General features: G+C 34.1%; 1 protein-coding gene across 9 annotated transcripts in view; it reads left to right on the forward strand.

Annotated features, from left to right (window-relative positions):
• CACNA2D1 (calcium voltage-gated channel auxiliary subunit alpha2delta 1) overlaps nucleotides 1–12680 on the forward strand; it is a 387883-nt gene that overhangs the window by 336265 nt on the left and 38938 nt on the right. For 4 of the 9 annotated variants that reach the window (XM_061467295.1, XM_061467296.1, XM_061467298.1 and 1 more), the window contains exons 16-21: nucleotides 981–1049; nucleotides 2686–2760; nucleotides 4098–4172; nucleotides 7748–7804; nucleotides 10555–10626; nucleotides 11691–11762. In XM_061467295.1, the coding sequence (XP_061323279.1) occupies nucleotides 981–1049; nucleotides 2686–2760; nucleotides 4098–4172; nucleotides 7748–7804; nucleotides 10555–10626; nucleotides 11691–11762 (420 nt within the window). Of the gene's footprint in view, nucleotides 1–980; nucleotides 1050–2685; nucleotides 2761–4097; nucleotides 4173–6535; nucleotides 6624–7747; nucleotides 7805–10554; nucleotides 10627–11690; nucleotides 11763–12680 lie in introns of those variants that run through there. The other 5 variants (XM_061467299.1, XM_061467300.1, XM_061467302.1 and 2 more) reach the window with 2 other exon arrangements.

Consider the following 12680-nt stretch of genomic DNA (forward strand, 5'->3'; position numbering starts at 1 on the left):
TTCTCTTATTCTCTTAACATGTCCACTTCTCCTTTTCTTTGACTTGCTTGTAACATTACTCTGATCTCATCACCTTTCGCTTAACAAACTTAAGTTCATGAAGAATGATTTAAAATTCAAAAAGGTGGAATTAGACTGGGCAAATGGAGAATGACTTTCATTAAAGTGGTTTAATAAGGTTGTTTTTTTTTTTAATGAAACAAAGGGAGAAAAGGATATGGTTGCTTTATTCATTAAAATAACATGGAAGGAGCAAGAATCTGGGGGGGGAGGGGGTGGGAAGGGGTGAAATTTGAAATATACCCCAAACATTTGCATAAAAAGACAAGGTAGGAGTCTCCCTTTATATTTAGAATGGAAGATAGTACTTTTCTGGCTATCTAAAGATGCTTTTCTGGATACTGTTTTGAGTTGTGACTGTTCATAAAAGAAAACCAAATTTCTTTTATCTTCCCAAATAAGTGTAAGTCCTTGACTCAGTACCTGAAGAGACTACATGATTTTGCAGAACTGATGAAGGACATTATTGCAAGCCATTGAAAAGAAGTGATAATATGAAAAGTAGTAGTTTTCCCTGATGGATGAACCTATTTGCTGTTTTTAAGTTTGATTTGGCTTCCCCCCACACCTTTTTTTTTTTATTTTTTTCCCCTACTATCTGGAGATTTTAGTAGAGTGGGTACTACAGCTGTAAACACATGTAGGGTTTTTTAAACTATTATATCCTACATTCTTGTACACCATCTACTTAAAAAAAAAAACAATTTATTACTCTCAGTAATGCATGAGCACAAAAAACCCTTTAAGTTTCTATGCATAAAATCAATGAAGTATTTTAAAGTTTCTACAAACTAGAAGTCAGTACTCTGTTCTAGTGTTTGGATACAGTAATCCCTGGATTGTTGTAATTTTTTATAGTTCAGTATTTGTTATTTAACTAAAAGGTCTTTTTCTCTCTTCTCTATATGATCATTTCCTAGGAGCTGGGCCTTGTGATTACTGGAACCCTACCTGTCTTCAATCTAACCAAGGAACAAAATGGGAAAATAGTAAGCTCTTAATCAAAGCACAAAAAAAGAAAACAAAAACAAACAACCCCACAACAGTTATTTGACTTACATTTCATGCTAACTCCTTGAATAATGTGTATTTCCCTAGACCTTTCTACAACTTGCTTGTCTTGTACCTCAGAAACAAAGGGGTCATCTCTAGTTACCTGATAGGGAACTAGAAAATGCAATTACCCTTTTTGTAATTCTGAGTTTCAGGGTATGATATTCCTTGATCTATCTCTGTGACCTGGTGGCAGTGGGAATGTGTTAACTGCTAGATGGGAAGTAGATTGTTATATTAATCAGGCCTTGCCAAGAAAGGAATGCCTAGATAAACTTTTTACAAATCTTTGAAGCTGTGACAGGGTGAAGCTATTTCAGGATAAATGGCAATAGTGTGGAGAATTTAAACTAATTGATTGTAATGATAATAGAAAATAGCACTGTGTGCTTAGATTAAAATCTAGGTATTAGACAAATGCAATTGCCCATCTCTATTACTGTCAGGTATGGAATCAGTTGATGTCCTCTTCACAAAATAAAAATGCTGTTTTTAAAAAAATCATACTTAGAATATGACTTATAGTGTGTAGTATAATACTGTACATTTGGTGTGGTACTCATCTTCATCCAGGTCAAAATATACAGAAGTCTAGAGAAGAAAGTATTTGATGTGGTTTTTCAGATATTACATAGGCTCAGAATGAATAAATACAAATTTGATCACTACCACTTCTTTTATTTACTTTCAGAACAGTTCTCTTAGTTTCTCTTTAAAAATAAAACAGCAACAACAACAAAAAAAGGTTTCATAGTCTTATCTACATGATAATGCTTGGGATTCACTGACTGTGGTTTCAAAGTGAGCAACTACTGAATATCGAAAGATGTCTTTCAGAGAAGTAGAACATCCATGGTCTAATACAGAGAAACAAGAGAACTTGAATATGCTCAACTTACATCTCTACCTGAACTTTAGGGTACAGACTGCAAGATGCATCTTCCAGTGCTTATTCCAAATTTATTTAATAAGGAGAAGGGATTCAGGTGATACTGTATAAAGGTCTAACTTCCTTTTCTGTAGTAGGAAAATAAACTACAAGTGAAGCAAATGTAGTGCCTGAGTCCCTGATTTCAAATGCTGATGATTTCTAGAGTCACTGAGTTTTTTGCTTTGTTGTTTGGTTGGTTTTGTTTTTTTCATTCATCATTATACCACAGCCAAAAGTATGTAATTGTTTTGGGATCTCACTTATTAATTGCCCAACCTAAGCATGCAATAGTAGCTCTATACTTGTGCTAGTAATTTAGTATCTACATTATTGGCAATATTAATGCATTGCTTTTGCTTTTACCTGTTTTGTTCTTACATTTATTGTTTATTCATCCAGAAAAAATCCATATTCATTTTCATAAACAATTAGCATATTCTATGCTAAATTCTGAATGTATTGAATGTTATTTTGAATCACTTGGATAGTATTTAAAACATTTAGAACAGACACATACAAGCAACTTTTCAAGTGTATCTGTCAAAGAAGAGATGAAAGCAAAATCAAAATTCACTCACTGTTGCAGTTATTCTGCATTCTAAATATGTCAGACATAGTCTAATGTTTTGGAATCTCACCAGAATCAGCTGATTCTTGGAGTGATGGGGGTTGATGTCTCTTTGGAGGACATAAAAAAACTGACACCCCGATTTACGGTAAGTTGCTTGCTTTGGTGGTTTGTTTTATGCATGATTTATGTATGATTTCTCTTCATGCTCTTTCATTAGTCGTACAGCAATGACTGGATGTGTGTCAAAATACCAGCAGGCTTCTTTTCGTATATTCTTTTCCATTGTTGTAGATTTTCTGATGGTTTTCTCTCCAGCCATATATGTGTTTGTGTGTGAATTGTCCATCAAGATGCATCTGTAAAGGCAACTTTTATGTTGGGGGATATATTCCAAATAATTATTTTCCTGTAGCTTAAAGCACTGTTTTTCAGTTGAATGCTTGGTTCTTACCACAGGTTTAGAGTACACAATCGTTTCAGCTAATAATAATACTAGCATTTATATAGGACAGCTTGTTATAGAAAAGTTCTTTAATATGCATTTCTCTCTGTAGCCTACTCAGTATGATTGATTTATGTATGTAAACATCTATCCAGGGGATTTCAAAGAAAACAACTAGTACTGTAGAAAACAGCAGCTGAGGAAGCAAAGGAACATCATGAATTTATCTGAAGGCAGATGCAGAGTCCTGCATTTAGAATGGAATAATCCCATGCCTCAGTACAAGCTGGGACAGACTGCCTCAAAAGGCAGGAAAGGGCCTGGGGGTCATGGTGGGGGACAAGCTGAACATAAGTTAGCAGTGTGCCCTTGCATCAAAGAAGACCAACTGTGCAGTGAACACCTGCATCAGAAATAATGTGCCCAGGTTTGATCTCCTCAGCATGAGAAATAGACTGAGGTATTGGACAGAGTCCAGCGTGGAGCCACTAAGTTGGCAAAGGGGGCTGGACTGCACGATGTATGAGAAGAAGCTGAGAGACATGGGTTTGTTCAGACTGAAGAAGAAACCTAATGGGTTACCTAATGGGAGTTATAGAGAAGATGGACGTTGACATTTCTTGAAGGTTTATAGCAGCAGGCAAGAGGCAAACAACACAGTGGTGGCAACGGAAATTCCAACTGGATATAGGAAAGAAAAATCTTTGTGAGGGTGATTAAACACAAGCAGATTGTGGAATCACCAGTGGAGTTATTCAAAGACTCTTTGAAACCTAGTCCAACTTCAAAGCTGGATCATATTTTGAAGTTAGCTCAGTTTACAGTGAGCGGTTGTACTCTAAAGGTGACCTCCAGAGGTTCTATCAGCCAAAATTATTCTTCAAATTTATGATTCTAGAAGAATAAATATTAAGAAATTATCCTCTCTATGTTAATATCTCATATAGTTCATGATGCTTGAGACAATGTATTTTCTTCAGTGTGACCATTGCTTGAAAACTTAAAACCTTATAATGCTAAACTTCATTTCTTTCTTTCAGCTTTGTCCAAATGGATACTATTTTGCAATTGATCCTAATGGGTATGTGCTACTTCATCCAAATCTCCAACCAAAGGTATGAAAAATGTTCTAATTTATTTCACTATAATAAGAGGACACTGTCAGAAATTACAGAAACTAAGATCTGCCAGAGAGCAGTAGTAAAGAATTCTCAGTTGTGGGGAAGTCAGGAAAATCTGTGGTGCATTTATGGCTTCATCCAAATCCATTTAGTCAGGACAGAGGTCATCATTGGCTTGTATGAAATTTGGTTATCCATAAAATGCAAAATAAATATATTTCACATTTTTATATAAGAAATAAGTGGTTTAATAGACTACATATTAATATAAAGCCAACTAGTGGTAGCTGCAATATTGTTGTGAAGAATTTCTAGTGTGTTGCGAGATGCTCTTGAAGCAAACCAAAGAGTTTACTAGTGCACATGCTTATTTTGTGATGCTTTCTCATTTCAGAAATTGAAACTTTCATACTTGCAGAAATCAGGGGCAAACTCAATGTATTTTACTTGCATTTTCATATTTATTTATTTGCTTATTTTCTGTTTACCAGAGCTGAAATAGATCTGGGAATAGATCTAGCCAAGCACTACATCCCACAATACTAGATCTTTCAGTAGGTCACCTTGAGAAAGTCTTTCATCCTTAACGGTAAAATCTTTATCTAAATATGATTAGGACAGGACTGTCCTCAAATTTCAGGAAAATTTAAACCCAAGACTTAAGTCTGCTTTTATATCAATTAACTGTAGTCCTGACTTTGTGGTGACTCCTTCTTAAATAACTTGCCTTCCAGGCTTTGATGAGATATTTCAAAATGAATGGATATTTTTGTTTTAGTGAAGGTATTCTCCATATCCAGCAGTCGTCTGTTTAGTGGAATATTTGATAATGCTTGTATTTTAAGTAATTTCAGCATATTTTATATCTTGAGTTTGTAGTGATCAAATGACACATTATATCAAACATAAGGTTAATATTAAATATAAATCATATGTATTATTTACAGGCATTAAGTTAGGAATAATAATGAATCAGTGTAAGTATTGAAGACCAAACAATATATCCATGTTACTCAGTTATCAATATTAAAATTGCTCATTAAGATGGTTTGAGCAATGTATGTCTAAGATAAATGCAAGCTGTCAATAGACAGGCAAATGAAAGTAGTAAGGATTTAAAACTTTGATGTCACTCTACTGTTGTTTTTTAGCCCTCAGTACACTTTAGAGAAAATTCTGAAGTAATGGAAGCCTGTGTCTGTTGCCTTTAGTCATGGAAATACTGCTTTTTGTAAATTGGATGCATAGCCATCACTTTATTCCTCTCACCTGTGTTTGTGCAGCAGAATAGTAGCAAGTCATTGACCTTTAGGTCATGCAACTGTCTTCTCTTGGCTCTTCACCAGAAAGTCACATCATACCTACAAGAGGGATAGCATACCCGCTTTTCACTACTTCAACATCTTAACTCTTAAAGGCAGGAAAACAAATTAAGAATTCATCTGCATACTTTAGTGATTCATTATATTTTTAAGCTTGGGGAAGTCAGCTTTGTAACTATTTGAATTAATTTCCTGGTGAAGTAATGAATACGTTTGATATCTTTTGCTAAGTGTGTAACAAAAGAAAAAAGGAAAAAAATGCTTCTGAAGAAGAGAACAAATAACTTGATCTTAACTGTTGCTGAAATATCCTTTTGACCCTTAGTCTTCATAATTTAGAAGAACTTCAGTTTCTGGATACATGCGTAACGATTTCATGTGTTAAAAAAAAAAAAGAAAGTTTTGATTTGATGACTTGATGAATTATTCTGAGCCAAATATATGCATCATTGCTGACCAAATCATTTCTTCATTAGAGATTATTAGAAATTCACATGATGGGAAATAGTCTATTTTTAATTCCTTTTTCTTATATACAAATGAAGCTCCCTTTTTGCTAACAGAAGGAATATAAAATGTATAATTAATATAATTCAATATAAAATATAACATATCATGTATAAAATATCAAATATAAAATTATAAAATATAAAAGCAATGTAGTATTTTCATTTTAGGCACAATCTTGTGAGAAACTGATGGATATGGATTCTGTTCATCTCGCATATGTTACTATACTGCCGTGTAAACTCATAACACTGAAGAATAAAGAACCTTTGTTAGAGAGTGAACAACTTGGTTCATCCCAACTAAATAATCTGAAATGGGTTATTAGGATACTAATTGTCATGGTTTCTTTGTATAGTTTTCTAACCTAAAAGGATACGGAAGTCCAGAGATGGTTTCATATACTGTTCAAATGTTTGATTTAGATTATATTAAAAAAAAAAAATTATAAGTAATGTTTTGTGTTGTAGAATAATGTCTAAATGTGTCATTAAGACTATGAATTATTATTGTTATTGTTATTAACAGTTACAAAGACTAGACTTTTTCACTCCCAGTTTGTTTGGGGTGGTACATGCTATTCAGACTGATACAAGACCTACGTTTTAAAACTAAGGTACACTCCAAAGACAGATATATTTAGAACTCATGGACTTTCTTTAACATGTCATATTAATTTTAGTTGAACCTCCTAGTAGCTGTTAACTTATTAACAAAAAACCCTCTTAACCCTCTTTGCCAGCAGTTTTTCGATAGATGTAGACTAAACCATAAGTACGTCTTTACCTTTGACGAGGTGAGGGTGTATTATACTTTCAGTGATCCCTTCTTCTGAATGTCTTCTGCTTTCTTTCTGAAAATCTGTTACCTCAAATCACAACTGGTTCAACACAACTATTGTTTTGAGAAACTGTCTTGCAGTATTATCTCACAAAAAGAAGCCCCCTAGAAATTTAGAACTTGTAAAGTTGTTTACCCAACTGAGAAAATTTAACATAAGGCAGATTCAAAAACTTATTAAAATCATTAAGAACTTTCCTATCCTGTTCTTATTTGCACATGAAAAATATGTCAAAGCATAACACAGGAAACCCTTTTTTTTTAACTTTCAGTTTAATACAGTTTTAAACTGCTTAAAATTCCATTTTCAAGTTTATGTAGTTAGTTATGTTACATTTTAAACACATGCTTACTGTTATGATTTACCGCCAATTTTCTTTGTGTGTCTGTGTGTATGTCCATCTATTTTTCCCATTGTCCTGGACGGGAACAGGTAGATAGTCCACTAAATAAACGGTCACTGGAATTAGTGTATTAAGCATATATTAACAAGAGTAGTCTTAATTAGATAAGATTTGGAAATGCTAAATAATTAAATTACTGAATCTATTCTAAAGATTAACATCATTTTCTTCATTTTCATTATGGTTCTGATCCATTTAATGGTAGTTCCAGATGCCTGTAGGGTCCAGTTATGGTTTATGGTTTTGAAAGAAATGTAAGTGGAGGAGCTCTCTGTTAACTTCATTCACATTGTTTAGCATATATGTGGTTATTGTTTCTCTAGACAAAACCTGGGTGTAATTGTGACAGAGAGCTCTTGACTGGGGAACAAGGGCTAGTCTCTGCTTCCAGTAAATGTGCACTGGAGAGTATAGATTGAGGGAAGACTTCCATTCTGTACGTTGGCTGATTACTAATAGTGTAAAAATATAAATTACTGCTTTTTTGTTACTTCAGCAAATTGGTGTGGGCATACCAAAAGTTAAATTGAGGAAAAGGAGACCCAATGTACAGGTAACTTTGGATGGAGGTGATTAGTGCATTAGAATGCATAGACCTGGAAATACAAATAGAAAGCTTCTGTCCTGCTTACTAGGAAAAATCTAACTAGAGAACTGTTTACTGTGACAAACAGCTTCCAAAGCATGAAGCTTGCATCCTTCCTTGTTTAAATAATGGAAAACATGTTATTGGCTGTAGTGAAGGGCATTCCATTAAATTATGGTGCTTTACTAATAGGTGCTAATTAGAGACGTGCTGTAAAAATTATTCTTCAGATTTTGAAATTAATTTGAAGGCTGGAAATAAAAAAATAGACTACTTGTGCTGGCTTTGCTTGCATAAACCCAAACTCAAGAGAAGATCTTTGCTACTTTGTTGCCAAGTTTTATTGTACCATGTGTTCATTTTAATTCTGGGGAAGCCAGAGAAGGGCACATGTTTTATCTACTACTTACATTAGGTTTCTTGGTTTAGCAGAACCTAACTCCAGAGAATTAACTGCCATTAACCTGGATTGAGAAAAGGAAATTAGTGATGTTTATGTAATGTAATCCTTGAGCAGAAAACACTTAATGAAAACTTAAAAATCATTAAAGGAATAAATTAACTGCAACTAGCAAAATAACAAAATTAAGTACAACATACCATGGAGACATTCAAGGCCAGGCTGGATGTCATTCTAAGCAACCTGATCTAGTTAAAGATGTCCCTGCTTATTGCAGGGGGTTTGGACTAGATGACCTTTGAAGGTCCCTTCCAACCCAGACTATTCTATGACGCTCTGTGAATTTCTTACACGTACAGGAATATATAATGCAAAACTGGTGGCTTGCATACCAACACTAGTAAAATATGGTGCAAAATCATGATATGATTCAAGTCAGTTATTTCATCAAGAGTCAATTTTCTGCATTTATGCCACATGTAGAAGGCCATGTCTGGGCTAGACATTTGTGAGCTGGAGAAAGCAGCACTGGAATATAAAAACCTTTGTGCACCCCTGGCTCCTTAGTGTGCTGTGGTATGATTTGACTGGTGCTGGGTTTTCCTGGCTGTGCTGTCTGCCTGAGAGGTGCAACTCTGGAAAAGCTCTGCGCTACCCACCCACTCCAGTTGCTCCTGGGTTTCCTACTGGGGCCCAGGACTTTGTTGCTTTCTTACCATCATTTATTTCAAAACCCTAACAGCCTATGTCTTCATTAGTACTGCAGGTATGAGTAGGAGCTAGGCTCCTGCAACTCAGCAAAAGCCTTCCATAGAATGTGAGAATACTAACCTCCCAAAAAACACAATAACCACATTTTAATGAACATCTTTTATGTTGCTGCACCAGTTCTTTCTTTGTTTCCTTCTTGATTTTTCATTGAATTTATACATCTTTGCCTTTATTTGTCATGCTGAAAATGAACTGCATTCCCTTTATCTGCATGCTTCATTGATAGTGATTTAGTTCTGTTTTGTTTTATTAAGTTGTGCTGGTGAATGTGGTGGTGGTGTGCTTCTTCTAGTCATGCCACATGCATGACTGGAAAAGAGAAGAGCAAACTGAACAGTAAGTTTGTTTCTTCATGGCTTGGAATAAACCCACTAAATGGCAACCTTGGAAGAAAAAACTGTGGAGCCCAAATACTGGTAAAAACACATTCTTGGGGGGAAAAGGCATAGCTGGGAAAATTGCCATCCATTTAAAGGACAGGGCTAGGAATTTTCTATTCTAAGTTATAATGGATTTCTTTGTGCCTCAGACACATCACATAATGTATCATGCTTAGTATCTTATCTATTAGAAGTCATTAGTAAGTATGTGATATATAATATTTGGTAATATAACTTACGTCTTAAAAAGAACAAACTTATACTTGAATTTTGATGGGCTGTTAAATTTGTCTATTTTTTTCTTTGGGACTCCTTAACTATTGCTAACCCAGGTTATCATTTTAAATTAATATTGACCTTGAATTGATGTGATGGCTTTTTTTTTGTTTTCGTTTTTTTTTTCCTTTTTTACCATTTCTTTACTTTGTTTCTTTGTGTGTTGGAATGGAATTTGAACTTCACTCATGCCTCCTGTGCCATGCCAATGCCTTCATGCATGCTGTTTGGGTTTGACCATGCTATTCATTATTCATTGCATGTAAGAAAATGTATTTTTTAATTTATTTTTACATTTTAGCTTTTTGCTATTTATTTCAAGTGTGTGGATTTGTTGGGGGGTAAAAAGCAACTGCATAACAACAAAATTGTTTTGAATTAATAGGGAGCATATGTTAATCTTAAAGCTGCTAGAGTCTAGGATTCTATCTATCCTGTATAAATAGGAACATAAAAATTTCTTTGAAGTTATCAGTAGGCGTTTAAAAGAAATACCACGAAACTTTACCTGCCACCTTTCCAGTGCATTTTGTCTTTCTGAGAATAAATTTATTGATTATTCTCTTAGCAATAGTAAGGCTTGCTTGGTAGGAACAGGAATGTTTCTATACCCCCAGAAACACGTACATTTGTTCCTCAAGAAAATTAATGAATAGTCTTTTGTCTTCTGTTACTATTCTGTATTATAGTCTCTAAAATTTTATTTTCACCCAATTAACCTCTCTATCCAATGAAATAAAATAGATGAGAAAGGGCCACTAGTAATTCATCATGCTATAAAAGATTAAAATAGATGGGTAAGTAAGCCCAGATACTCTGAAATGAAAGGTTTAGAATGATTTGTAACATTCTGTCCTTACTATTTGATCATCCAATATCTTCTGCTTCAGAATCCTAAATCCCAGGAGCCTGTTACACTGGATTTTCTAGATGCTGAATTGGAAAATGATATTAAAGTTGAGGTGAGATTACCTGTCTTCTTGGTACCTGTTGCTGCTTGTATTTCACTGTACAATAACCAAAAACCAAAAACTGTTCTAGATTTTGAACGGGAGTCTATTTCACTAAAAAATTAAATTTTAAATTTGTTAAGACAATGAATTTATAGAGACAATTATAATTAAACAAATTGAGACATGATACTTTTCATAGGCGGCAATGCATTGTATTACCCTCATTTTGAAGGACACCATGACACATTATTCTTCTTCATTCAGTGGCTATTCTTGGGGAGTGGGCTTGTAACTTTTTTTCAGAACAGAGCACTTTTTATTAGGATCTTAATATTTTACCTGAAATATTTTTAAAGTATTTCCCTATCTCTTTCAAGTACATGCTTATTGCTGTGGTGAGAAAGAACTGAGAAATAGTGTTGACAGCAAACCAATTCCTTTTTATATTTTTCAGTTTCTAATTTTATAATACATTCAGAAATCAGAATTTTAAAGAATACTTTGTTAGTTTTGTGAACTAAAGGTGAGGGGCTTAAACATTTTATTTTTTTTTTTTTTTCAGTTTGAAATGTTTTTTTCATAATGACACTAATCAGCTTTATTTGGTGTCTGTTAAACTCTGCCTTAAATTTCTTTGAAATGGTTGCTTCAGAGAAGAATTAGACTGGTATAAAAACATTTTTGTGAATCACTGCAGCTACCAAAATGACAGAGATGTGCTGGGAAGCAAGAGAAATGCCAGGCAAAACTCCTTCTCATCCATGCAGATTTCATGCTCTCTCTATGGTGTCCCCAGCATCAAGGGGTTTTATGGGATGGTCTATGCAAAGTATACTAGAATTTTTGCTTCATAACTCTACTGAGTTGTTATAGACAAAGCAATTTCTAATTAGAAAGATCTGGAAATTGTAAACGTAACGTTTTGGTTTTGAAGAGCTATGACTTTCATCTGCATTACCATTTTCTGCATTTCTGTGAATTATTATGCATCACTGAAAAGATTATTCAGTTTTCATGCAACACCTACTTTTGGTTGTTTATTTTTTTGGTGTTTTTTTCTTCCTTGCCAATAGATTCGGAAAAAAATGATAGATGGAGAAAGTGGAGAAAAAACATTTGAAACACTGGTCAAGTCCCAAGATGAGGTAAGTTAGGAACAGGAGATTACATTTACAGAAACAAACAAAACTGGAAAAGTACTGTGAAATGGTGTAAAGATGTTCATTTTGTAATGTCAGTTTGTATCAATTTTCCCTCTAGATTTAGTAGTTTTACTGGCTTACAGTGAAAGAAATTGTATACTTATAAAAAAGAAGGCTTATTTTGGTTTTGTTTTTTCATTTTTTGGTGCATCATTAATCAAGCAGTTGTTGATGAGGTCTTACGCTCAGTTCACCAGGAAACGGACCCAGCCTACTTCTGTGTATAAATCCTAAAACAAAGTAGTTATTTTGCTTGCAGAGATGTGTGAGGATGGGTTTGGTAATTTAGATTGTGGTTGAATAGGGAGAAAGTAGTGAGAAAGAAAAACAAAAAACAAAACCTCCAAAACATTTATATGCCATAAGCAAAGACTATTTGGGATAAGTAAATTAATCTTAAAGTTATATTATGTACTTGTGATTTCTGAACAACATGTTGAGTTCTTTATTTTTTTGTTAAAAATGCTCATTCCTGATAAAGATTGCTACTAGTTTCTCTAATAATACAGACACATTTCCTAGCAATGGGAAATACTCAAGTTTAACATGGAACCTTACATGTATGCTTTTCTTCTTGGGGAACTTGAGAAGAATCATTACTGGTGTCTAAAGGAGCAGTTCTGGCCAGAATATGCCCCACAGTTACAGTTCTACAGGAGAATGTTGAAAATGCTTTACTTTAAATGTAAACCAGCATGAGGATAGCTAATTTAAAGGCATAGCAGAAGAACATGAAGCACATCTAATATCAAGCAGACACTACACAACCCTTAGATATAAAAGTACACCGTAACCATACTCAGCAGAATCTGTGGGAACATACTAGAAATGTAGAATCATGGAATAGTTTGAGTTGGAAGG

The sequence above is a fragment of the Pezoporus flaviventris genome, unplaced genomic scaffold (assembly GCF_033815535.1).
Source record: "Pezoporus flaviventris isolate CSIRO_AGI_PZ_B2104156 unplaced genomic scaffold, CSIRO_AGI_Pfla_v1 ptg000045l, whole genome shotgun sequence".
Taxonomy (NCBI): Eukaryota; Metazoa; Chordata; class Aves; order Psittaciformes; family Psittacidae; genus Pezoporus; species Pezoporus flaviventris.